The sequence below is a fragment of the Haliaeetus leucocephalus genome, unplaced genomic scaffold, assembly GCF_000737465.1.
Source record: "Haliaeetus leucocephalus isolate CR32 unplaced genomic scaffold, Haliaeetus_leucocephalus-4.0 Scaffold889, whole genome shotgun sequence".
Classification (NCBI taxonomy): domain Eukaryota; kingdom Metazoa; phylum Chordata; class Aves; order Accipitriformes; family Accipitridae; genus Haliaeetus; species Haliaeetus leucocephalus.
In genome coordinates this window covers 4,614,038-4,641,524 of record NW_010973325.1, presented here as the reverse complement: position 1 = coordinate 4,641,524, position 27,487 = coordinate 4,614,038, and the positions used below count along the sequence as shown (strand labels likewise).

The window sequence follows — 27,487 nt, the reverse complement described above, 5'->3', positions numbered from 1 at the left end:
GGACCATCTTTCAGGGCACAGTATGTTTTTTTAAGTCCGATTTGGAAAAAAAAAAAAAATGAGTAACTGGTCTCTCCATGCTGCAGCTGAGTGGTGGCATTATACCACTGTCATACAGAACAGATCTGCGGGGGGTGGGGGGAATGTAAAGCGGCTATTGTATCAAACATAGAAACACTATTGCATTTTTTTACTGTTTTAAAATCAGTATCATCTTGAATGTCCATGCACACCGCTGTCCTTTCGGCCCTTGGGTTCCTAAGGGTCTGATTTCCCCCAGACTTTGCAAGACAGCAAAGATCTCCTCAAACCTTTCTGGAAGATTTTTGCAGGTAGACAAATACAATCTACATTTTAATTGGATTTCAGCATTTCGCCACCATTGCAGTAATTTGTAAAATTTTTTCTTGTTTTGTTATTGTTTAGTGTATTTCATGCTTCAAATATGATCTTAACAACTTACCCATCAATTGAATAAGTTATTGAATTAATATTTTTCACGAGGGTAAGCCTTGAACTAGGTATTGAGTGTGGCTTAGTAAGAAGAAAATAATTTTTAGTGTATGTATGGAACACCCCGTTTAATTAGTGTTGTAATTTGTAATGTTGCCTACGTTACCTGCACTTGTTGATCTAATTATGTAAATTGTGGCTTCTAAATGTCTATAGCTTTGCATATCTGTAGCTGCAGGTATTTAAAAGGTCAATCCTGCATGTAAAATAAATCACTGTATTAAAAATACATAGTGTAGTGAGAGAGAGAGAGACAAAATGTTTTTTGTTGTTTAGCCAGTATAATTTGTAATAAAATTCAGACTAGATTTTTTTATAAAAACTATTATCCCAGGAACTGACCTTCTGCTTTCATGACATTCCATTCCATATATATTCTTCAAGATAATGATCTAGAATGGATTTATATTTATCAGTCCTATAGTAATACAGAACAAATTTAAGATTTTTTTTTTTTAAATATTTTTTAAGATCCTGGGGAATTTTAACAAGAGAAGAGCATGAAGAGACGCTGGAGGTCAAGTTAGCAACCTAAAAAGTTGCACAGTAGCCTTGTGAAAATTTAATTCTGCGTGGTCTGATGTTTACTGGATTTGTGCATGTTTTATTATTCTATGGGAACCCAGCCGCTCTGCGTGATAATTCCACCATGTTCTGGTCTCAATAACGATACCAAGTGTTCAGCCAGCTTAATAGGTGCTGTAAGTAAAGGTAGCTTCAGGGGCCTTCAGCTTCAAGAAGCAGAAGTGGTAGGATGTTGTTCTCTGCCACTCCTGGCTTCACAGCTGGGAGGTTTTCTGTTTGTGTTGCTGATTTAAGCCAGGAGTTCAAAAATTTGCCACATGATGGCACCAAAAAAGAAGAGAAAATCACTCCTGGGACAGCTGCATGGCAGACTGCAGTGCTGTCAGCAGCACAGGTTAGCTGCAGAGTGAGGTGCAAATGACAATAGCTTGTGCAGATGATGGTAGCATCAGCGGCTCTTAAGAAGTACTACTATACTGACCCCGTAAGAGTACCCATCACTTTTTTTAATCTTCATTTCAAATTTGTGGTTCATATTGGACCAGACCACAGACCCTCCTTTTTATTTATTTATTTTAATGACCTACATACAGAATTTCCCAGGTTTCGTGGTACTCCATAAGTGTGTAGACCGTCGATATGTGAAACTTCTTGTGGCACGGCACCTGAGCCTTTTTTTTTCCCCCTCACTTTTTCCACAGAGGATAAGTACAGCGAGTGGAGACGGCAGGCATTATTGCTACCCACACTTTACATGTGCAGTGGACACAGAAAATATCCGCAGAGTGTTCAACGACTGTCGAGACATCATTCAAAGGATGCATCTCCGCCAGTACGAACTCTTGTGAGGGGGATCACCGTGGAACCTGTGGTTTTAAATTCTTTGCTCCTTACTCTTTCTCTTGATACTACCCCACACAGGGTGGAAGAATATACTATAGAAATGTCAGTCTCTTCACTTTGTTTACTTTAATTATTTAACCTTAAAGCTGATTTGAAGCAAGTTTGGGTTGTTTTTCCTTCATGCTTTTTGGGACTTTTGTGCTTTATTTTGACATGCCACTTCTTCGTCATTCCACTAAGCCCTTCGGCTACCTCTGTTCCCTTAGGTTTTGTTTTTTTAACTGAACGTGACCTGCTAAATTTTTTCCAGCAGGTTAACGTCAGTTCAAACTGGTATGTCAGCTGGATGACACTAAAGTCATACCTATCCCTCTGTGTGGGTTTCCTTTTTAACATGACATTGAAGAGTACTTGATGGGTGAAAAAAAGATTAATGCACTTTGTATCAGGTTATTAAATACTGTTGAGGAAGTAGACACACAATGTAGCAGCACCACAATATTTATTACTCTGTCACAGTTTTTAGCATTTCTGAGTTGCAGGTCAACTGATAAAGTGACCTCCTCTTTTAAGCCGTTACTGGCACAGGAAGTAGAGTAGATAATGAGAGGAACAGTGAAGACAAAGCAATTTTTCTGGGGTTTTGGAGCTAAGTGTCTCTGCACACCTCAGGCATTTGAATTACAGCTACTTTTCAGCCTGTTGCATCTAGGCAGAAAATTATACCACCCTCACTTACGTTATTTGTGCTGTCCACAAATGATCCTTTTAGTTCAGATCATTCTTGGACAACAGTCCTCTCCCTATATATATTTTTTTGTTTTACTGCTGGTTTATTATATTGTACAGACTGTAAAATGTAATATTATTTTGTACAACTTTATTGAAGAAAAATACTTGTAGAAGATCTTTGTGCCTTGATTATGGCTGTACCTGTAAAATGAGCTAAGATGTAAGTATGTTTTTGATTGCGCTGTACAGCTTGATGTCAACCTTACCTGCAGCAGTGACTGGAGGTAAGAACTTTATCTGTAGAGTTTAGGGGTTTTTTTCTGGTTTATATAAAATGCTCTTTAGTATAAAAATTATAAATTATGCAAATTAACCACTTACCTTTCCAAGTAAGGTATTACAGTCACCGGATGTTGCAGCAAACATGCCTTTCTCTTTTGAAGTCTCAGCTTTAAAACATTGGAATTCATTCAAGTGTCCAAATTGCAACCTGGTGTTGTTTTAATGGGAAACAAGGATTTTCTTTTTTTCTTTTCCTTTATATTTAGGAAATATGTTTGGTAATTCTTTGGTCATTCATAGAACTTCACAATTGCACAGACCGATTGTGAATGTGTAAAGCACCATTCTATAGAGCTCTTCAATCTTTGTACCAACAGCGGCTTTCATTGTGCAAGTAAATAGCGAGAAAGAAGAAAAACAAAAAAAAAGGTGTATAAACCCTTGTGTCTGGCCTAAGAGAATTACAAGATGACATTTTTATTTCTCTTTTAATAAAGAGACACATTAGAAAATTGTTTTATTTTAAATATTGTAGAATCAAAATGTGTGAATATTTCTCAAACTTGAATAATTTATGCAAATGACATTCTCAAAACAAGTTGTGGTACAGTACAATATATAAAAAGCAAGAATTGCTGTAGCAATAAGGCATGTCCTTTTTAGTAACTATAACACTGCTTTATATTTTATACATAGGTGTTTTATGTCTGTGACTATATACTTTTCCTGTGTCCAAGATAACCTGTACAAATGTCTAAAATTACAGTTGCAATAACAGAAACCTAGAGAAGTGTTAGACTACATTACTTTATAGAGTGTTTTACCACACTTTGGACCATTCCCCCCCACTTGCATTTTAAATTTAGGGAGAGATTAAGAACTAATATGTTCCCCCCATTGGTGTATAAATCAGCAGGTTTGATTAACTTTTTACTATAAGCATTGTTATTAGTTACAAACCCCAATTAGTCATCTTTTTAAATTCAGACTACACACAAATTGAGAACTTGTTTCTATTTGATGATAAACAATCCCATTTTAAATACTGTAATAAGACCCTTTCTTCTTTTTCCCAAAAACATGTATACTTTGATATCTGTATGTTCAATTAGTCATCAGATATCACCCAGAAAGTGAAAGGCTGGGTGGAATAAACTAATAATAAACAAAACTGCCAAATGCAAAGATTCTGTCACTTCCCATGCCAAAGAAAGTAATAGAGTGAATAACAAAAGATAGTCTTTTCTTTAAAACAACCCCCAGCCCAGGAGTTCAGGTTAGACCTCCCAGCCTCTGCAGGAGTGTCAGCAGGGAAACTGGTCCTGGTGTGAAAGAGTCCCTCTGGCCTTTCTCAGGCGGGTGGGGAGAAGCAGCAGGTTTGTCGCATCTTCCCTCACACACAGCACACCGAGACGCTGAGCTCGGGTTTTGCATTGGCCCAGCTCTGCAGTGTGCTTGCAGCATGGCTGGCAGCCTCCGCCTCCCCATGGAGGAGCTATTGCAGTTCAAAATGTGACTCTACGATAAAGGTAACAGAACTTGGCAGCCCTGCAGGAATCTGAAATAAGGCGCATTCCTATCCCTGTCTGTCCATAGACTGAGGGCCAAGGCGTAGGATAATGTTACTGCAGCTGTATTTGACCTTCCTTCTTGCAGAAGATCGGCAACTGGAGGGCCCCTCACCACACAGATCTCTGGGATGCAATAGGGCCCTCTTTTTTTTAAGCTCATCATAGCACATCTTTTTAAAAACAGCAGCTTGAGGTGTCACCCTAATTTTTTTTTTAAGCAGGTCTCAAGAGTGTATCAGCAAACTGGATCCACGAGCTTCTTCCCGTTGTCTGGTAGATGATAACTGCAAATTGTAGTCCGCTAACAATTTCATGTGTCAGGAAGATTTCTTGTCCCAAACCACAGTCCCTTACATAGGACATCCTAAAAAGGCTACAGAAATCCACATCTCTGTGCTGATGTATCTAGTTTCTGCCTGACCCTAACAAACAGAAGTATGACATTAGAAGGGCCATGCAGCAATAAAACAGAGAAACGTTTCCAGTTTGCAGGACTGAGCCTCCACCAGGGTAAGACACTAGTGCAGATAAGTAACGAGGCTATAGGATTTACATAATGTACAGTTACACTTTTAATATACATATTTGATACAAAAATTATAGCAGGAAAAGGACTCATTTGATTGTAGAATACAGTATTTTTGTACAGCATGAAACGTTCATTTCAGTTAATTATTTATCCTGTAGTAGTCATATCAGCTGTATAGGACTTCTATGGTATGTGTAAATGCAACCTGCCTTCAGACTAGCAATCAAATTAGGTCATTTGCTGGCATGAATATAGTCTGATGTTTGACTGTTCTCAGCTTTGGTATTTCAGTGACTGAATGCAGATGTCTGGCTCTTCATACTGCTTTATGCTTACTGATTAAACGCTGAGCAAAATAAAATGGTGGAGTGAGAAGCTGACAATGAGCTAGTATCAGGATTACAAGCAGAGCACCTGCTGCACAGTATATAGTAAAGACTCTGCTCTCATAGGGAAGGAAGCATTTTTGGAGGGAGAAGTCAGTTGGTGTTATGCTGCCCTGGAAAAGAAATGAAGACTGTCACTTTGCTGTTACAGTGGGTTCCAAATCGGGAGTAAACACCACAACTGTCAGATCTCCCCTTTCTAAATTCTGTGTTGGGTGGCAAGGGTTGGGGCCAGTTTCCTAGTACCAGTGCCTTCTCCAGGGGCTGAAGAGTCCGTACCTTGCGGTGCTGGGCACTAACTGGAATATTCACCAGGCCAACATTAGCCCAGAGGCCAATCTTCCCTATATTCCATCCAGCGTAAATAGAGAGCTGGGCTCCTCATCTGAGCTGCCTTCAAGAGAAGCCTAACTTTAGCTGCTGTAAATCCACCTGGAAGGAACCTTCCCAGGCTAAAGTTAGGTTTTGTGAATGTGCCCCTTCCTCCCCCTCCCAGGCCCTCCTCCTACCCAGTACGTGCTGCAAAAAACATGTTGGCTAATCCAAATTCTGAACATGAACTTCAACAACAAAGAACTTCATTGGGTTTTGGCTTGACTTTGCAGTTCAAATTAAAGTTTACAACGGACCGAGGCCGAGTTAAAACAGTAGTGAAGATGATGCAACTTTCATTAGCCAACCTCTTGTTTTGCAGTGAAGATGCACTGTCTGGCATGTGCAAAGAGCATGTGTAGTTTGAAGGCAGCTACTCTCAGGAATACAGAATAAACAGAACTACTTTCAACAAGAAATACTAACAGTTGCATAAAATGAATTGAAAAGTTTGGGGTTATCTGTGTATTAAGCAGCCTAAACTCAACAGCAGTAAAAATACATGAAAGATTTCCCCCCAAGTCACAGACTACTCTGTAAACAGATTGTAGGTTTTGCTTCTTACTCCAAGTTTCCAGGAGTTCTGTTTTATTTTTTGAACTGGGGAACTAATTGATTTACCTCTAAGGCTATACTGAGCACTGGAACTGCCTGTGAGAGCATAACCAACACACTGTACAAAATGTGAATTGGAAATGAGGAGGCAGACTATTGGCGTGTGACAAACGTTTTCACTGTGTGAAGTGGTTAAAGCACAAGTGTGAAAAACCACGATCACCGTGCAAGGGTTTGAGGTGGATACAGTCTTGTTTTCATAGTTGGTAAATCAACCAAGCCAAACTAGTCTTTCTACTGTTCAGTGCACAATACTGATTATTTTTACAGGTCAATAGTTTACAATGCACCCTCTTTATAAGAAAACGTTGATGCTTGTACCCAGATACTAATTAGATCTTTAACAGCATTGCTTTGTACCACACAGAACATGGTGGCTCCCACAGATGTACTTTATAAAGTGGATGCAGTGTACTGAGTGGGTTGGGTGGGTAGGCAATTTTTTTTAATTTTTTGTTTTTACAGGTAGAATCAGTTTTAAAATATAGCTGACTGCCATGTTGATTTATTTATGAAAGTTATCTGACAAAAATAAAAAAAATTAAAACTTACCATGATGAAACTAGGATTGTTTCTATTCCTCCAACTGAATGACGGGACGCTGATTTCTGGAATTTTCCCTGCATGCAGCACTTCACAAGCACTATGTGTATGCCCACTGAGAATCAAACGGGGATGAAACCACCATAACAGCTAGAACACAAAACAGTAAAGCACAAAAGTTAAGTCATAACTAAAAAGAAATTGAGCTTAAAACCCTTTTTTTTTTCCTCCTAACAGAATGAAGTTATAGCAATTCTAATATTCTTACAAAGTGTTTTGTGTAAACCTGTTTTGCAGTAAGATGTGCTGATATTGTAATATTAATCATACCCATTTGGCCCTCATCCCAAATACTGGCCGGGGGTTTTTTTTTGGCCATACAGATCAGAATAACAAAGGTAATAGCACGCTGTTGACATCACAAAGAGAAGATGACATCACAAAGAGAAGAACCTTGGTTTTAGTAAAGCAATGTCATTTTCTTCTCTAAGGGAGAATCTTGCACTGCCAATCTTGAGTGAAGACATTTATGCAGAAGGAAACAAATACTGACCATTAGATTTTTAGGGAATACTTTGACTTTACATTTTCTTGTCGGTACTAATTCAGCAGAAGCTGTGCTTTCGAAGCATTGGAAAAGAGTGGCTTTCTACTAGGTTTGTCAATAATCTACAGAGTATATAAAGCACAAAATGCTAAACTGGAGGTAACGGCACTGCAGCAAGCTTAAGAGCAGTGGGACTTACAGCCTGTACCTGGGACACCCAGCAGAATCAAGGCCACGATCCTGATGATCCTCAGGGAAACAGCTCTAACAAGCAGCCTCTCAAAGGCCTTGTTAAAGCGGGAGTAGCTGTGGTCTGTTTGTGTCAGCTAACACCCTTTCCAAAATTTCTTAATCTAGATAGATCTACACCCATATCCCCCTCCTACCCACCCACTGATACTCAAGTTCCTAGTATATCAAACCTTTTGTGATGCTTCCTGTGACAATACATCATACTTCTCTTTAAATGGGATGTTCTTCTCCCCTGGAGGAGCAGAATCTTCTCCACTGCATTCAGCATCACTTTTCCGATAGAGAGGGTAATGCTGGGATAAATTCAAAGCAAGAATCAGTTGTTAACAATCCAGCCTTTCTGGAACAGTAATAAATACACCAGAAACGTCAACATGTTGCCTCACCCCATCTCCAACACACCTGTAAAAGGATGGGTTCTGAAGCTGGAAGCTTTTCCACATCACTGCATCTTTTGTTGGAATGATTTGGTTTCTGTGAATAAAATCAATCCATACATTTTGTCAGCACCATAGGGGTGGGGAAGGGAAGTAAACAATAGCCAGGTTTTCAGGGGGTTGGGGGGGGGGGGGTGTTACAAAAAGCAGTATCAGCTCAGAGTAGTGTTTAAATACTGTCCACTGTATAAACTTCTAAGAGCCTCTACTGTGGATGGAAGGGGAAATGCTTTAATTCCCCTTGCTGTATATGCTGTAAATATGGTTGCACTCTTTCTGGATGCAGAAAGCAACAGCAGAATCTCACTGCACAAACAAGGCAAAAAAGATTGAGGGCAGCCCAAGAGAGACAGCAGAGTCTGGCAATTTTTCTACTGGGAGCTGCTTTCCTGATTGACTGCCAACCCAGTCAATCATGCTGCCTACTGTGCATCCACTCAGCCTATGAAAAAGGGAAGAGGAATGAAATGCAAGAAGCAACTGTATTTGATGAAAAAATACTACAATTAAAACTTTACTAGGCTATCAAGACAGGACTCCAGTAGAATCAGAAAACTATAAGAATAGGCTAGCTTGAAGGATATAAAACAGAACAATATGCATAAATATAAATGCAGGGATTATGTAGTATCTTAAGTCAGTCAAAGGGAGGGTTACAGAACTGCCATTCCTCAGAACAGAGGAAATGACAACCTCTGTTTGTTGGCAGCACTGACAAGGAAGTTAACACCATTAATGCAAAGCAACACAGTTAATAATAGTTAAGTAAAAATGGTAAGAGGCAAATGAGACAAAAGAAAGATTTGCTAACAACAAATTACAATATGAATTGGAAGCAGCTTTTTTTCAGGAGAGTCTTAGTTATAGCCTGACTATTGCTGCAGTATCAGTATTCCTGTTGCAGCAGCTGAGTTCCGGCTATGATCAGATCTTTAATAAACTCTTACCTGCTGGGAGCAGTTCAGTTTGTGAGAAAGCGCCACAAGCTTTGCCTCTGAGGTACGGCAGACAGCACAGCCATCACCTTCCATGGCTACGCTGTTTACTAGGACAAAGCTGGAAAATACCAGGGAGTGGGCAAAGAGAAGGGAAGTGGGGAGGACAGGAAAGCATTTGCTATTCATGCACACATACAACGCAAGTGTTCCAGAGCTGGACACAGCTCAACAAGACAGCAGAACATAACGGCTTCCAAAATCACATGCTATAAATTCTCTTTGGAGTATCCATACTGTAGCCATTTCCTTACCTCATAGGCTGCTTTATAAGCAGTTGTTAATTAGGCTGCACAATATACTGTATGCTGTGCTTCATATTTACACTTAAAGATTTTTTATATTATAATGGATACTGAAGTGGTGGTATTCTAGTGGAACGTTGGAAGCCCACTGAGCTGAATTCTGAGGGAAAGGAGAACTTGCTTCTCTCCCCACACACGTTTTAGACTTCAGAGATGTAATTTTAGACATTTGATTTCCTCAGAACTACTGAAAAGCAAAACAGCACTGCATTTGGCTGGCTACCCTGAACAAACTTAGTTTCATACTTTGCAGTCTCATACAGAAAACCGGATTTTATTTGTAAAAGAAAAAGATTTCCCTGTAGATTTCAAATCAACTTTGAACTTCGGCCACAAGATTCATACCTGTTTAGTCACTCATTCAGGACTTGAGATACATTCCCAGTTCAATTCAGCATATTTTACAGACATAAATAAGCTGAATCCCTCCACTTAAGAGACACTGGTCAAAACTCACCAAAATGTAATTCTCTTTTAGCAAATTAAGCTGCTTTTATACCACAGATTTGTTGTAAAATAGTTCATCTATGAACATTTCATTAATAATGCAGCTTATTTCAGTTAATGAGTATGATACTGAACATATAATCTGCAACCATATGCAAGAATTCTGCTGTGCTGTTTTACCAGAGGGGACATGGAGATATTCCTGAATAACTTATCTTTTAAAATAGCTGCAATACGTATCTAGAGGACCCCACATCTGCATGATAAACAATAGCATTATACTGAGCATTCATGAAGCTTATAGATCTTCCTAAAAAAGGACGAATTTCTAGACCTGTTCAGAATATTTTTAATGTTTGCTTAAGAGAACCAGTGTAAACCTGTAGGTTTTGAATCCTACATTTACATGAGTGATTGTAACCTGGTGGCATAGATACCAAATGCAGAGCAGCAACGGGTCTTCCCTTCATATATCTGAGGTTTAAAGACAAATGCCTTCCACAAACCCACTATTGCTTTCCCTCATTGGGTTCCTGCATGGTATCTAAAAGTAACGAAAAGGCCACACGGCAGACAACTGCAGCCACAGACACACAACTATGAGAACAAGCTCTGTAACAAGGACTGCTCTAAGCCAAAACCAGCTTGTGCGTTATTACTCCACCCTGTGGAAAAACTGTGGACAAGCAACTGCTATGTTCCCAAATTCCTCAAACATGAGTTAAGTTCTGCAGACTAAAGAAGTTATTAAAATTAATGAAACTCTTAACTTGTAAGCACAGAGGGGGTTTGTTTGTGTTTCTTTACTGAATCCAATTCTTGTGTTACGTTTACAGCCATGGGTCATTACCAGCTGCAAGGAAGTAAAAAAGGCAAACCAGAGAATTTGATTCTGACTCCACAGTACTTTTCCATTTAAAAGGAAATATTGTTACAATTTACCTAGCTCAAAGTACAGCTTCCCCTCCACATCAAACTACAGGTTTGTACAAAGTGTTTTGTGTTTAACATATAAGCTAGATACAAAGTTAAAAAAAAAGGGGGGGGGGGCTCTAAGTTAAGCATTCCCAATACTATTTCATTACAAAGTCCACTCCCAGTTCTCAGTTTTCATCGCTCTGGTCTGCTAGCTCAGTAATCACTACTCTAAACATGGAAAAAAATTAAATATACTCACTTTATTCCTTTCCGTGTTATCAGCTTTCCTGAAGTAAAGTTGAAAACCTTTTCAAATCGATTTACCTTGTAAGTGGTCATTCTGTGTCACAGAGCAAAAATACAACTGAGGTAAGAAATTGGCATTGTAAATCATCCGACACAGTTGCTTTACAGTTGTAGACCATTCGTGCAGCTTGCTGCTCCATTATCTAGATCATGTATTCATTCAGCAAACTCACAGGGACGCTCTGACACCCATTGTGTACTCTGTCCCAGTCCCATCAGTGTAAGCACAGCTGTCCTATAGAGGTACAGCAGAGCCAGGGCACGCACTTACACTCTTCCATGCTGAGATAACAGGAAAGAGAATATGCTCAGACTAAACACTTCTCAGACAAGGAGGCCCAACACAAGGAAAAGCAGCTTTGAGGTTTCTCTGCCAATGCAGAAAGACCAGCTCTGAACAACTTCACATATGCTCAGAGAAGCGTAAAAGTAGCCTGAAACCTGTTCTAAAATTTATTCCTAGAGTGCATTGTGCACAGATGGATACCTTTTAAGGTCTTTCTCTAAATTACAATCCCTTCTAATTTGGTTATGATCAAAAGCTTTCTGTGTAACCACACAAGAGGTCGCTCAGACACAAAACCAGTTACTGTATGCATGCTGACGTTTCGTTCTTGGCACTTGTGTACTCCTTTCACTGACAAGACTTACTCATAATGAAATCCAATGTCATGATTCCCCACAATAACCACTAGCTCAGTAGAAACTGGACACTTAAACATTTTCCGAAATCTCCTGACATCATCTGCCCATGCCTGCATGAAAAAACAAATGGAGAAATTAATGCTGTTCACCAGTATCAAAGAGATCCACTAGTATTGTATTGGGTTTGCATGGCAAGGTTTTGGTAGCAGGGGGGCTACAGGGGTGGCTTCTGTGAGAAGCTGCTGGAAGCTTCCCCATGTCTAACAGAGCCAGCGCCAGCCGGCTCCAAGACAGACCCACCGCTGGCCAAGGCTGAGCCCATCAGTGACAGCGGTAGCACCTCTGGGAGAACAGATTTATGAAGTGTAAAAAGGTGCTGCGCAACACCAGCCACAGAGAGGAGAACATGTAAGAGAAACAGCCCTGCAGACCCCCAGGTCAGTGAAGAAGGAGGGGGAGGAGGTGCTCCAGGCACCAGAGCAGAGATTCCCCTGCAGCCCGTGGGGAAGACCATGGTGAGGCAGGCTGTCCCGCTGCAGCCCATGGAGGTCCACGGTGGAGCAGATATCCACCTGCAGCCTGGGGAGCAGGAGGGTTCCCGAAGGAGGCTGTGACCCCGTGGGAAGCCTGTGCTGGAGCAGGCTCCTGGCAGGACCTGTGGCCTCGTGGAGAGAGGAGCCCACGCCAGAACAGGTTTTCTGGCAGGACTTGTGACCCTGCGGGGGACCCACGCTGGAGCAGTCTGTGCCTGAAGGACTGCAGCCCGTGGAAGGGACCCACGCAGGAGCAGTTTGTGAAGAACTGCAGCCCATGGGAAGGACTCGCGTTGGAGAAGTTCATGGAGGACTGTCTCCCCTGAGAGGGACCCCATGCTGGAGCAGGGGAAGAGTGAGGAGTCCTGCCCCTGAGGAAGAAGGAGCAGTAGAGACAATGTCTGATGAACTCACCCCAACCCCCATTTCGCATCCCCCTGCGCTGCTGGCAAGGAGGAGGTGGAGAAAATTGGGAGTGGAGTTGAGCCTGAGAATAAGGGAGGGGTGGGGGGAAGGTGTTTTAAGATTTGGTTTTATTTCTTATTATCCTACTCTGATTTGACTGGTAATAAATTAATTTCCCCAAGTTGAGTCTGTTTTGCCCATGACAGTAGTTGCTGAGTGATCTCCCTGTCCTTATCTCAACCCACAAGTCCTTTGATATAATTTCTCTCCCCTGTCCAGCTGAGAAGGGCAGTGATAGAGTGGCTTTGGTGGGCACCTGGCCTCCAGCCAGGGTCAACCCACAAGTATATAATACAGAAGCATACACTGAGATGTTTACATTTTCTAAGTTTTATATGAGGGGCAAAAGTGTCAAGATACTATCAAATATGAAGGAGAATCACAAAATTTCAACTCATATCTAAAACACTAGAAACTTCTACCAGTAGGACAACTGTAGTAATATTAAACAAAGCCTTGCATACCTAGTCTGCTTTCTTCTGTCATCCATTTCCTTCAAGAAATCCTCATTTTTTGAAATAAGAGAGCTGTTGATGTCATACCTGAGGTAAACTCCATTTTCCTTCATCAAAGACATCTCCCAGAATAAAAACAATATCTGGTTGCAGTAACCATAACGCAGTTTGGAAAGATCTCTCCATTTGCCATTCCCTGAAGGGAAAATACAGACCCAGTCACCACTGCCCAACTTCTGGATCCTCACCTCTGAATACACAAAAACAGCCTGGCAGGAATGAGAAGATGGCTCCTACACACTGAAAGTGCCAATATGAAATTCAACTTAAATAGTTAGAAATAAGGTTTCAGTACAGTAGGTGCATCTTACCTGGTGGGTAATTCCACCACAATACAACCAGGACCAAGTCATGCAAGAAGTAACACCAACTTGGATATTTTTCATTACAATTCCAATAAACAGCAATTAATCAGAACAGTGAATTACTGCACGTTTTACTATGCTACTGTTTCTGCAGCAAAAGTTTATAATGTTCATATCACAATAGAATTAGTACTGTATTTTCAGAATTCTGCTTTTTCTTCTTTTGGACTAACAGAAACATAGTTTTGTAGACGTAGGATTAGATTATCTTTGTTTTTAAATGTGATTTTGCCTCCAATTCTTCTACTACAGAGACAAATTTCTACCAGCTTCCTTATCTCTGCAATTAAAGGTATTAACTGTTGGGACATCAAAGTTATCTGGCTCATTTTTAAGGCATTTTATAAAATAGTTACATACTGGAAAAGACTATCTGACCCACTGAAAATGCTCAGGCATCTACACCCACATACCACCTGAACATTCAAGACTGCACCACCTCAGTAAGTCCCATTCATTAACCTTTCAACACTGGTTTATTATCCAGCACAGATCCAAACAGGCAAGTCAGAGGCAGCATGCACGCTTCTTACAAGTACCACAACATTGGTTTTCAACATCTGTCCCATTAGCTACTATTAAAAACTCTAAAACCAGGATAGAGATTATTTAAAAAATTTAATTATTACCTTCTTAGCTTATCCAGCCAATGTCCTTTGATTTCACCAAGTAGGTGAGTATCAGCTAAAATTATGGCCTTTAGGACTGAAGCTGAAGTCTCTTTTTTACTCATGTGAGCTCCACCTTTCACTTCTGGCCACCGACATTGAAAAATTACCACATAATAAATTAAAAATTCACAAAATATTAACACTGAGCTGACAAAGCACACAAGTTTCAGCAGGAAACAGAGCCTCTTCTTCAAAGGAAGATTATTCACAGTGGTCGAGCTAGAACTCAGCATTGCAGTACCAGCATAAGACTCTCTCCCAGTGGCTCAGTTCTCCTCTCTCAGGTGAAAACCGTAGGGGCTAGTTCAAAGGATCACATTGGGCTTCGTATCAGTAAAAAATCCCTGTGGAGAAAATAATACAAAATAGAATAGTCATTAAGCCAGCATGCTCTGTGAAAAGCTACCACATAAGGCCTACAAATCCCGAAAGATTTGGAAATACATAATTGACCTAAAAAGCAAAGTTGCTCTTCTAGTACGCAGACGGCCATGCTGCTGAGCACAGAACTGCACTCTCTCCTACCAGGACCAAGGCAACCAGTTTAAAGCCAGCCAGGATCTTAGTGCATAATGAGTTTTTTTAAAACTATACAGTGAAAACACTATGAGTAGGGGTCAAAGGTAGATAAAGACAGAGCTTAGCTTGAACAGCAGAAAAAAAAAAAAACACATTAGAATCCATATCATCCTGGCCACTGCAATGCCACGTGCAACCACTTTCTGGCAGAAGTCACATAACATGACTATGCCAAATCAATGCAATTACTACCTTTAATACGGATCATTGTAATAATCTCTAAGAACGACACACAACTTACTATCCCAGAACAAGTTCACTAGAGCTTTCCAGGAAGACAGGCACAAATACATGACTAATTAACTAACACTGCTTCATTTCTAACAAGGGGAAAAAAATCAAGAAACATCTAAGCCTCAAAAACAGAAACTACACTAGAGCTGAAGAGAAATGTGGGAAAATGAAGCTAAGCTTACTGTATTTACTGATTTCTTCCACCTTGGATAGTTTGTAACCCAAACAGGGAATGTACCCATTTTGAAACTACAATATTATTTTATGCCATTTTAAAGGCTTATCCAAAACAAACGTCTTCACTCTGATAAGCCACAATTTTAACAGGGCTCATTGATTGCTTCACTTGTTTACAGGCATTTAACAGAAACGCATTATTCCTGGTATAAGGAGGAAATACCCACACTTTCACAGTTCTGTTTGTCCTACAGTCCTTGGCAGAAACACTTTCCAGTGTAAGTGCCCACAAGAAACAAGTATCCCACCTGCGAGGACAGAGATACTAGCCCTTACTTTCAAGTAAGATCACTCAGATTCCACACGCAACCTCTCACGGTTTCAGTCTGAAGAGTACTGCATGTCTGAAACACCCACTTTTTAAAGGTAAACAGTGTAGCATGGTCAGAGTAAAAGGGGCTCCAGGAGACTATAAAGAGCTATAAAGATGTTACTTCACATGCTCATGAACAAACTTCTAGAGAAATCCACAAAGTCTTGTCCCCCACCCAAGAATGGGATTGCAATTTTGCTTTCCACGATAGAAAAATTCTAACATAGGACTGATATCCAGGATGTTAGCAATTACTGAACACAGTACTCAGACAGCGATTAGCAGCCAATGTTCATTTGAATTAACTAAATCTGATTAGAACCGTGAATACTCAGTACCTTCAAATATTTAGACCCTAAACATTAGGAACACTAGGACAAAATTACAGAACCACACAAAATTAGCAGATCTTTTCTAAAATCTGGTCTCAGTTACAAGCAGAACACAGAACAAAACTTAAATTGCTTTACTGCCCTATGCCCTAGCCCATTTGATTGATGTTTCATGTAAATCAAAAACTGACATGCGATTATTATCTTATTCTTCCAACCAAAATCTCTATTTGGTAATAGCCACTTATTTTCAAACACGAGCTTCCCATATCACCACTACAAAGTACTTATTCAAAACAAAGAACCATTAGTCTGCATCATGTAACATTTCTAATATGCATTATTTAACATTAGTATGACTAATATTTAATTGCATCCAATTCAGTTCTATCTAAACTTAATTTAGCAGGAAAAAGCCACTGGTCAGATGTCACAATTTCACAACACAGAGGAACTACACATAAAGGCTGATTAACTTATTTAATATTAATCCCATCTGCACTTTTAACTAGCAATAAAAATCAACAAGATCTTGTTTGTACATCTCACAACAAGGCAAGATTAAAGCAGAAATGTCTGTTCAACAGACACAGAAACAAGGACAAAAAACAGGTAAATTCTTAACTAAGCACACACATTCATATGGCCTTATCCTGCACAAACTGCACCTACCCCAAAATTTGGAAGTAGACTTCAGTAGTCCTAAATAGTCTCCTCTTCCAACAAAAAAAGTACTAATTTGAACAGAAAATGCCAATAAGTTGTTTTAACTTGCATTAGGCATGACAAAAAAAAAACCCTAAAAATCAAAAAACTCTAGGTCTCTTCTTGTTCACAACCTACACAAAGCTTAAAACAAATAAAACCTGACATTTTGCTATTGATATCTATGCATTCTCTAGAAGCTTTTCATTACATTATTTTTCACACATCAAATTTCTTTGGAAGCTGTCCAAACAACAACAGAGCTGCAGCAAAAAGCCAATGTTACAGATCACTGGGGAAAAAAAAAATTTTAAAAAAATCAGATCTTCAGAAGTAAAGGGACCCTATCAAATGCAAAAAAAACCACCAAAACCTGCAATTAGTAGAAGAGAAAAATATCTTCAAGGCAAAACTTCCATTTTCCAAAGTCACAAGCAGCAACTGACACAATCAAAACCACAAAGCCAGTCATTTCTACACACATTCCCTGTCCTAGCGCTTCTGCTGCTAGCTGGTACTATTTTGGGAGTTATGCCACAGATGTGGAAGATGCCAGAGGTCTCCCATCTGCACCCTACATTTCCAGCCTTCCTGATAGTGAAAGAAAAGAGGAAAGGAAAAACAAAAACAAAAAAAAAAGAAAGAAAAAAACAAATAGCAGAAAGTCAGTGATGCAGAATGAGCTGAAAGACTACCGGCTGACAGAAATCCCTGCCTCCCTCGCTCTGCCACCTGCCAGCTGAACTGTTTGCTCAGGACTGTGGCTGCACATCTCTGCACCCCAAAGTACAAGCAGTTTAACCAGAAACCAGACCCATGCAGTAGTAATCCCAACCTCACATACAGGTACCCAAGGACCGGACACCGACATCCTCTCACACGTGATGACAAGGTCAAAAATAATGCTGTCAGACTGCACACACACTGCAAGATGGAGCTGTGGTTCAGCGTGTCACTGTACACTACATCGCTACTGCTCCTCCTTGCACAGCTGATTATTAAGATTAGACTAGAATCTGGTTTCTTACTAGAGCTTGAGGACCTCAGTTATGAGAAAAGACTGAAAGACTTCTCACTGTTTCTTGTTCTAAATATATGGGAGTGCCCTGATGCAAAACTGATTTCTAAAAGTTTTAAAAGCTCATCATAAAGGCAAGATCAATATTTTCACCATATTCATTATTTTCAATCGTTTGGGCAGGGAACACACTCCATAACGGAAAACCCTGATCTTCAGTAGCTGGCAAACAGCAAAATTCTGCTAGTCACAACAATTTTGTACTCGGTCAATGTATACACTCTTTAGGCAGGGGAAAAATAACCTTGAACTCTTCCTCATCTAAGAACCATTCTGCACACATTTAAAAACCAGCCTGTGGACGAGGACAATTACTGATTCATTTAATGTCACCAAAGTAAACATGCTAGTAGAACTTTATACCACAACTGTGGAAAAAAAAAAAAAAATGCTCAAGTGACTAGTGCTCAAACAAAGAAGTTTGATGTGTTCCTTCTCCAGCATTCATGTTTATTTTGCTTACTAACGAATATTAGATACATTTTTGCACTTAAAATACTTGATCATACATCCTATACTTCCTATTTTCATCCATCAAGTTTACTGGCAACACAGACTTGCATGACTCCTCTTTCCCTTTTCCATCTCTGTTCAGAACATTATCCAGCTTTAATTTACAAGTGAGCCAAGAACAAAACAAGGGAAACCTGACACAATGGTCTATAGCCAGACCAGGAAACAAGTAGCTCTGGAGCTTTACCCTCTCTTACTTAGTGAATATGTAACTCTGAACACCTCATACGCTTTTGAGGCCAATTTATTTATTAATTTACAACTACATAAAACTGTCCTAACAAACAAAGTGGAATACAAGAGTCCTAATCCTACTCCTAGTCCTATCCCTAAAGAGCGTGCAAGTGTTTTTATTAAGCTAAAGAAGCTGTATTACCTTATAAGCAAGCTTAGTATTTCTAACCTCATGATAAAAGTTTTCACTCAATTCTCCCATCACAATGTCACAAAGGTACAGATTTACAACTTTCAGACAAATATAGTTCTATAATGTAACTATAGTTCTATAACGTAACTATGTTAAACTTTTGTGAAATGTAGTTACAAACAAGTTGAAGTTCAAATCTCACAAGGTTTCGCTTCCGCAAGGTACACTTGCAACTGGGAGTTGTCTCTTGCCAAGCTCCCTCTCTCTCTGAAGCAATGTGACATTTCTACATTGTGAACTGTGACACTCTGCGTTCCAGCTTCTTTTCAGCACTTCAAATACCAGAGCTCTTCAAATCAAATAACAGCTTCTGATGAATTCTTGTTTTGATACTGCAAGAGACAACTCTCTGACACATCTTTCTGAACATACTCTTTCCAATTCTAAACTCTAAATCCTTTCTTCATCCACAAATTTTAACATTATTATGATTAAAGAAAAACTCCAAGCAGGGATTTAGCATTTTTCTTTTAATAAATCCCTTTGTAACAATTTAATGATAGAATTAATTTCTGTCTGCACTGGCACATCCTTAGGACTGAAATTCATAAAGGCTGCCAGATCTACACACCTACGTTGATTTTATACAGTTTACAGGAAAGGATAAATTGGGAAATTCTTCAAATTAAAATACAAAGATTTTATCATATTCCCATAAACACCCACAACCACTCCTGCAATGAATGTATTTCACAAGTGTGAAAGAGAGAGGTTTTGAAACTTAGTTGAAGTTATACAGACCACAGTTTATTTAAAAACCATATAAACAAAAATCAAAGGCACAAAATACAAAAACATTTCAGAGCAGCTTGTCATACTGAGATCATATTATTGAATTCATAATATTATCAAAATGTGGTACTACATAAGCCATGGTAGGTTTAAATGTTGCAGTAAGTATAAAAAAAATATGTGGAACATCTACTTGCCATTAAATTAATCAGTAGTTACAAATGTGCTGTAAAAGGAAGTCCATACATTACACTTATTTGCTTCAAGCACTTTTCATACTGATTATTCAGTTTCACAGATTCCTGTACAGCACGCTTTAGATCTTCTATCTCTTCAAAAAAATCCTAGAAAAACCCAAAAATATTCACCTTAAAGTTTCTTTCAAAGACATTCTCAATAAGAGCTAGTCAGCATTTCAGTTGTTTCCAAGTTCAAAGACACCTTCTATATTTTTATTAATTATATTATTACATTAATATTTGTATTTTTATTAATATATGATTGCATTATGCAAACACAGCTACAGCGAGATACGGCAATTAACTATAACCTTACGTAATAATTTAAAACTCTGCCCTGAACCCACAATGCAAGCAGAATTCAAGTTACGCCAGAGCCTGAAATACAGGCTAATAATAGGAAAGATAAATTAAGAGAAGGAAAAAATGTTCATTTATCAGAAAGCTACAAAATGACAGTCCAAAATGACAAGGGAATAATGTCAAACTCATCTGTGCAAAAAATATAGCTATACATGCTCAAGTCAGCCAGTAGCATTAACTTTGAAGATCTGAAAGTTGCAAGATTATAAAAAAAGGGACAACAAGCAAGGAGAGAGATGAGGACAGTAAACTAAGGAGGATGCTGTTACCATTTGAAGACAACAATACTAAAGAGTTTAAGGTGGGAAAATGGATACCATATTTACACCTAGAAAGATATTTGATATTTTTAGACCTTAACTGCTTTGTAAATTGCTACTATTCATTTAGAAGTCTTAGTACAACTACATTTTGTTAATGAATGTCACATTTCAGTATAAGCTCTATTATTTATGACTACACTATATTAAAAAGTTTGATTTTCATATTCAAAAGGACAAGATTTATGATGCATTAAACTTGACAGAGCCTAAAATGGATAACACTATCCAACAGGTTCAACTGGCTCAGATAAAAGCAACGTACAACAAAGAAGTGAATGAAAAAGAGCAATATGTAAGGCTACACAGAATGTAAAGAGACAGTCCAATAAGAAAGCCATAAAAAACAAGTCCTGTTGAACTTATTTAATGTCAGCCTATGTGGTTTCACTCTCTCATATTGATCCTTTCATAATTATACCATCCCAGAATGGACAACTTAACAAGCAGTTCTAGCTATACCCAATTCAATTACGAGATAAATTCAGCTTCACAGAAATAAACTGTAAAAAATATAACTGTAAAAATATCGATGGCCCATAGCTTAAATGGAACTATGTTTTGTTCAGGTCCTGCAACTCAAGTCTATTGAGCAATTCGGATCCTTTGCAAGTGAAGTCAGAAGCTGTTGGGAATACAAGGACAGCAAGCAGAGTGTAATCACCCAGGCCTTAATTTTTACCAACCTTGGAAAGTCCTATCTACCAGAATAACACTGTATCTACTTATATCCATCTTTACTTGACATATTCTCCTGCCTATTCTTCTGACTTTTTTTTTAAAAAAATAACAGCTACATACATCTTAAATAACATACAGTGACTTAAAACTACCTAAAAAAGGGTCACTGATAAAAAGCCATAACCTCAGATTTATATATTTCTGTTCTGAAAGATGAAACTTTCAGCCATGCGTTGTCCCTAACTCCCTCCCAAGCACGGGGATCCAGAAATCACCCTGGCTCAACACTCTACAAGTTTCACATCTAATGAACTATCACCATGTTTTACTGTTACACCTGTAATGAAAGCCAGCATAATATTATTTAGCTTGTGAGAAAGGATTGCAAGATGAGGAAAGAGATTCTCAAAAAAAAAAAAAAAAATCCAACACAAGACTTGAAGAATAAGCAAAAAAACAACTTAACTTTGTTGCTGAAAATAAAATCCTAGGTCAGTACACTAAACTAAGTCCTCTATAGCTAGGTAACATCTCTTCATCTTCTCACATATTTCAATTACCAAATTTTCACATTTTCACTTTCTACACATATCAATCCATCATGAAAACATCAAAGCCCTCCCCTCTGCCCTCCCTCAGCATAGAGTTCTGTCAGTGGCATCACTTTGATATGTTTAAATTCAAGAGAAAATAGCTTTCCTCTCACTGACATCATGAAGCAATAGAAGTGATCATTCAAAAAAATATTTTTATTATCTCTGCAAATGTCTGTTGGAAGGAATTAAGACTGTTACCAGCAGTTACAATTTTAACTTCATAACAAACTGAGACAAATAATCTCTCATGAAAGAAACCAAATTTCCCAAACATTTAAAAAAAAAATCTACAAGAAAATCCACAGCTGTTTAAAACAAAAAAAAAAAAAAAAAAAAAATTAAGATTGCATTATTCCTCTTCCTTAGCCAAGCAGTACTGTAGGACATTAATGTCTCAAGGAGTCATTCATTTCCATTTCTTTCTCAGAATGCTGTAAATTGATTTTTTATGTATTTTGCTTGACAACAGCATACGTTCAGTCTAAAGGTAAATTTCAGTTGAGGCAGAAAAGTTAGTTTTTCAAAAATCACTTATTCTTAAACTTGTCCTAAAATAAATTACCTTGTCTAATCCAGCTAATTCATTTTTTAGTGCTCTCCTTTCTGCAGACAACTTTTCGTTTTCTTTCTTCAGCTTTTTAATCTCCTTCAACAATAGCTCTATATTCAAATTAAAAAAAATACAGACTTCAACCATTATAGTCAACCTCCCCCTCATATGAATCATCTTACAGCTGAAGAGCTGCCTACATTTTGTGATATTAGAAAATTATGGTTCAGCTTTTTAAAGTACCTTTTTCATAAAGTGATTTATTCTTAAGAATTGGCCCAGCACACTCCCAGGTACTGTGAAAGATTACAGGATCTGTCAATTGGGTAATCTGAATCTGCCAGATACTTTGAATGTGGGATTATTTTACTTTAAAATCCAGAAAACATGCATCACAAGCCTTGATTATCCTTTTCTAACTTACGAGAGGGTCACGTTAGCCCTTGCTGACAGCACATTTCCTGCAAATTATGCCTAGATTATATGATCTCTTCAATCTCTTTTTTTATACTTTGAAGTGGCGCAGGATTGCACCTTAACTTGTGAATTTACTTATGCGAGGAAGAACATGCTCAAACAAGTATTGTCTGGGTTTGTCCCACATTTTAAGGCTAAAAACAGGTTCTTTTGTGTAATGGAGCAGCAAACATTATCACTAAGAGATCTACATAGATATATCTTGCTAGAATGAATAGTACTAAATACAGCCATGCACTCCCACCCATGATTATACCAACATAGCAATTCCAGAAAAAGAGAAAAGCAGCAAACAGTTATTTTTATCACAATCAAATGCAGGGCTGGATCCATAGACAGGAATTGATTATGAGATGCCATTTTTACATAATAGGTTTTCAAAAATGAAAAACATTTTAGACACTGCTGGTTGAAGTAGAAGAAATAACCTGGAGTGTGCCACTGGATCAGAAATGAAACGCATCCTCTCTGATGGGCATACTGGAAGGAACATCATCAGAATTAACTGTACCATTACCTAAGTATTTAATGCAACAGGATTCCTTCTTTTTAGAAACGTCCCTGCGAGATGTTACTTCTCCCTCTGGGGTTTGACTTCTTTTTCCAGAAACAGCACTAGTTTTCCAAGAAACCTTTTTACATTCCAGTTGCTCAATTTTTTGCCTCTGCTCTCGAAGATTATGCTCCAGCTCATGAATTTTAATCTGTCAAGAAACTAAACATTTTTTAAAATGCATAGAACAAACACAGCTCATCTGAATACAATTTGAAACATATCCTGAATGCAAACCTAGAGGTTTTAATTGCTGACTTAAAACTACATTCACCCAAAGGGTCTGAAAGGAGAAAAAATATATCAAGTGAAGTTTTGCATACATCAAAAGCATTTTTAAAAAAATCTGCTACTGAGCACATGCTCATGAGACAGTACAAATGTACATCCACAAAGATACTAAACCTTTCCACACAATAAAGCATATTTTTATGGCAGCAATTGCCAACTTTTAAGAAAAAGTACATATAATCCAAATCATAATGAATATTAGTTTACAAAAAAATAAAGCACATGTTCCAGACTCCCTGGAGGAAATTAATTAGACTGGTCAGCTGTAATGCTTGATCAATGCCTAAAGAGGCAATACCTACTTGAAGCTTCTTGAACGACTCCTGGCCACATAACCCTACCTTTGCTCCAGTTATGACACTAGTCTCTTTGCACAGCAAGCCAACAGATCTTGCTACCTGACAGAAGACTATTTGCCTTTGTTTGATTACCTTACTGCTGGATTTCTGAAATAAATCAGCTCATGACACATACAGAAAAATACCAGGGCTGGTGCAAGAGAGGTCGGAAGATGCATGTACAGCTGGAAGGAGGGGTAAGCAGGTGAGTAAAGGAAAAAGTAAGGGAAGAGGAAACAGCTTTCAGCTGCAGACATACCAGTGACAGAGTTCACTTTCAAAGGGAACTACAGACTACTTTCCATTATCTCAAAGGCATGGGAAACAAAAATGAGTACAAAAAGAAAAACATGGTCTCATTTTACAAACCTAAGAATTACTTTTCAGTCTCCCTAAGAGCTTACGTTTGGCTATTTGATACCTTCTCCTACAAATTCTACTTACAGTGAGATTTTTAATTGCTTCGCTTTGCTCCTGGTTTGTTTTGATTTCTTTAAGGTAACATTTCTGTAGCTCGCTATACATCTGAAGTAGTCTAAAACAGAAGAAATGCATACATTGCAATAAAAGATGAACACCAACAAAATGTGCATCCTTTATGATAAAAGTATTACAGACGCCCACAGAGATCAGTTGGACTGCAGCTGTACTGTAGAGACTTGTAACAGAAATATTTAAGATGGTTGTGAATGGCAACACAGAAAGAGAAAGCACTAGAAAAAACAGCAAAGTGAGTTAAAAGAATGGTCAGTATCGATGGCAAAGAATCCCTTTCACTCAGCCAGACCGAGGACCCTGTTGTTTTTGTCTAGCCCACATGGCCGCACTCTGATTAAACCTCAGTACAAACAACTTGACGATGGAAGACCTATACACTAGCAACAGGAGGGTGGCAATGACTTCACAGCATGTCACGTGTATCATTCTTCTCCCCGCTAGCACAACAGGAATAGCAAAAGACCACTCCTAAAGGATATAAAAAAAAGTTCGTCCAGAAACTAGTTTCTTGCCACCAACCAAGAACCCATGATGAGGACTCATGAGGCAGCATCCCCAGCTCTCTGTGTTGCACAAAATATCTCATTGCTCCTGCATATGTGGGTGTGAGGATATGAGTGAATGAAAGCTATGAGAAAATTAGTGTGGGTGGGTAAAATCCATGTAAAATAAACAGATTTGGGGTATTATATTTTCCTTTGATATTATCTTGCATCAAGTTGTGCTACACTAATTTCCTAACATATTTCATAGCATTCAGTCTACATATATCAGGCCCATAATGTAACTGATGAACATGAACAGACATTTTTCCTATTTTATTAGGAATCTGAATAAGACCTGGCATAAGTTACGACTGCGCACCACAAGCGGGGTGAGTGATACTATAGTACAGAACAGCTTTGTAAAATAACATACAAATAGATGCTAGGAAAAAAGCTAAGTCAGGTTATCTATGTGCAACCTAATACAAAGCAGGTCCAGGACTAGATTCAGAGAGTAATTCAAACTTCTTCTACGTAAGCATCTAACTAGGTACTCAATTCAAGCCCAGAGCTAGACATCCAGCCTTCCTATGTAGTTTGCAAAGAGAGTCTGGTACACTGTAAAGGTATTTTTTAAACAAGGAAGAGAAAGGAAAAACGGGCCTTCTACAGCCACCTAAAGGAAACACTAAAAACAGGGTGCTTGACTCAAAAGCAGTAGGGACTGCCTCTACCTTCATGAGATCCACAGCCCATTTCTGTAAGTGGACAAAAAGTAGCCTTTGAAAGAATGGAGCAGCCTATTTATTTTAAAATAGTCATAGAGGGATGGACCAACATTTTATGCAGCATGCCTAGTCTTTAAATGTTTCAATATATATTTTGTTTCAAAAGATATCATGTATCTTCTGCATCAAAAAAGCAGTTACAAGAGTTTATTTCTAGCATTAATTGGCAAACTACGGTAAGTAGTGGCTGACTTCTAAAACCAATTAGACTGAAAAGTAGAATCGCTTGTCTGGCTTATTTCGAAAACAGTACCAGCCTATAGATTTTATATACGCATAAAACTGAGCTATAAAAAAATGTGCTAAGAAGGCTCCCACAAAATAGAAAGTGAAATGACATAATTCTAGGTTAAAAATCTATAGAAAAAGATCACATGTGCACACACGCATGAAGGAGCTTCCCTGGCTCACCCAATTTTTCTCAATGAAAGATTTGAGAAAGAAATCCATGTTGTTCTTTGTTTAGTGCTATTTTCAAGTTTAATCAAAGATCAAGTACTTCCTTTAAAAATGTAAATAAAAGGATTTTCCATTGTTTCAGAGGCTGAAAGCCGCTTCCATAACAGTTAACAAAAATTAACCATGAACAACATATTATACCCTACAGAGAAGAATATTTAATTCTGTGGAAAAGCAATTTCTAAGAACTCACCTGACACTGTCACCCTCTAGAATAAGATCCTTGCTGTATCCACCCTTATGCCATAAATGGGTTTCTGTTTGAACTTGAACACTTAAGTGAAACAAACATAACAGCTTAATAAAATTACATTTTACAATTTTAATCGGATCAAACAAAGCAACTGAAAAAGGCTAAGTTACTTTTCAGTCTGAATTTACAGTAAGTTTCCATGCAGGATCATAAACACACCAAAATTTAAACTTGAAAATTTCTGCAAACAGGTACTTAAATCCTGGCAGGACACTCTCCAAAACACTAACACTGTAGTTTATCAGGTCCTAAGGTCCCAGTTTCTGGATCTTTTAAACAGCATTGATGCAATTTAACTACCTTACTACTGTTTAGTGGGAAAAGAGTCTAAAACTCTTTGCAGTTAGACCGAGATAAGCAGATAAGCATTGATATTAAAACTCTTTCTTTCACTACAACAATGAATGTTGTACAAGATGCTCCAGCCGCCTTTTGTTCCTTCACATGCCTCCAGCATTCTCCATCCCCACCATCCTGTTCACAGACACCCCCCCTCAAAATACGCGGAACAGATAAGGCCTAATTCATCTGAAGAATACCAAGGCAGGTAAGTCCTGAAATTTTGCACTACTTTGGATGCAAAAAGAAACGTTTGACAGTTCTTACTCTCTGCTTGTGACATGGTCATGCATTAACTGCTGCAGATGTAGCTTGTCTTGGATCTGACCCAGCTGCTTTTCTAGCTCCTTATTTTTTACGTGTAGCTTTTTCAACTTCTTCACTAACTGCTCATTTTCATCACTGAGCTGAAAAGGAGGAGAATTTTTAAAAAGTCAAGCAACATTTTCAGATCATGTATTCATTAAGCTGATAACATTTCAGATTAAAATTCTCTCCCAAACGTTTTGCTACATTTATGTTGAACTATATAAACATATAAAGGAAAGTGGCAGGGAAAATAATTGGCTTCAAACTTTATTAAGACTTTCCTAAAATACAGCTTCTTTAACATATCTATTAAAGGCTTCTAATGTAACTTCATAATCCGCTAGTGAATGATAAGGCAAACTGGTTTTGTATCAAAAACAAAAACCAACCAACCAACCAAACACCCCACCCCACCCCCCCCCCCCCCCCAAAAAACACAAAGGCACACAAAATGAAAAGGTTTCTTTTTAAAAAAAAGCCATTAAT

At 38.4% G+C, this 27,487-nt stretch overlaps 2 protein-coding genes across 11 annotated transcripts in view; one reads left to right on the top strand and one right to left on the bottom strand.

The window, feature by feature from the left end:
• The window catches only part of GNAL (guanine nucleotide binding protein (G protein), alpha activating activity polypeptide, olfactory type), a 119,043-nt gene extending 115,363 nt beyond the window's left edge, over positions 1–3,680 (top strand). For all 3 annotated transcript variants that reach the window (XM_010583328.1, XM_010583329.1, XM_010583330.1), the window contains one exon: positions 1,740–3,680. In XM_010583328.1, the coding sequence (XP_010581630.1) occupies positions 1,740–1,886 (147 nt within the window). In that variant the 3' untranslated portion in view covers positions 1,887–3,680. The remainder of the gene's footprint in view (positions 1–1,739) is intronic.
• Positions 2,684–27,487, bottom strand: part of MPPE1 (metallophosphoesterase 1) — a 25,206-nt gene continuing 402 nt past the window's right edge. For 2 of the 8 annotated variants that reach the window (XM_010583333.1, XM_010583332.1), the window contains exons 2-11: positions 26,960–27,099; positions 14,271–14,656; positions 13,304–13,412; positions 11,770–11,873; positions 11,072–11,152; positions 9,095–9,203; positions 8,113–8,184; positions 7,881–8,003; positions 6,921–7,061; positions 5,019–5,494 (exon numbers count right to left, since the gene is read on the bottom strand). In XM_010583333.1, the coding sequence (XP_010581635.1) occupies positions 5,312–5,494; positions 6,921–7,061; positions 7,881–8,003; positions 8,113–8,184; positions 9,095–9,203; positions 11,072–11,152; positions 11,770–11,873; positions 13,304–13,412; positions 14,271–14,545 (1,197 nt within the window). In that variant the 5' untranslated portion in view covers positions 14,546–14,656; positions 26,960–27,099 and the 3' untranslated portion in view covers positions 5,019–5,311. Of the gene's footprint in view, positions 3,276–5,018; positions 5,776–6,920; positions 7,062–7,880; positions 8,004–8,112; positions 8,185–9,094; positions 9,204–11,071; positions 11,153–11,769; positions 11,874–13,303; positions 13,413–14,270; positions 14,657–22,223; positions 23,262–24,314; positions 25,785–26,293; positions 26,354–26,959; positions 27,401–27,487 lie in introns of those variants that run through there. The other 6 variants (XM_010583337.1, XM_010583331.1, XM_010583336.1 and 3 more) reach the window with 6 other exon arrangements.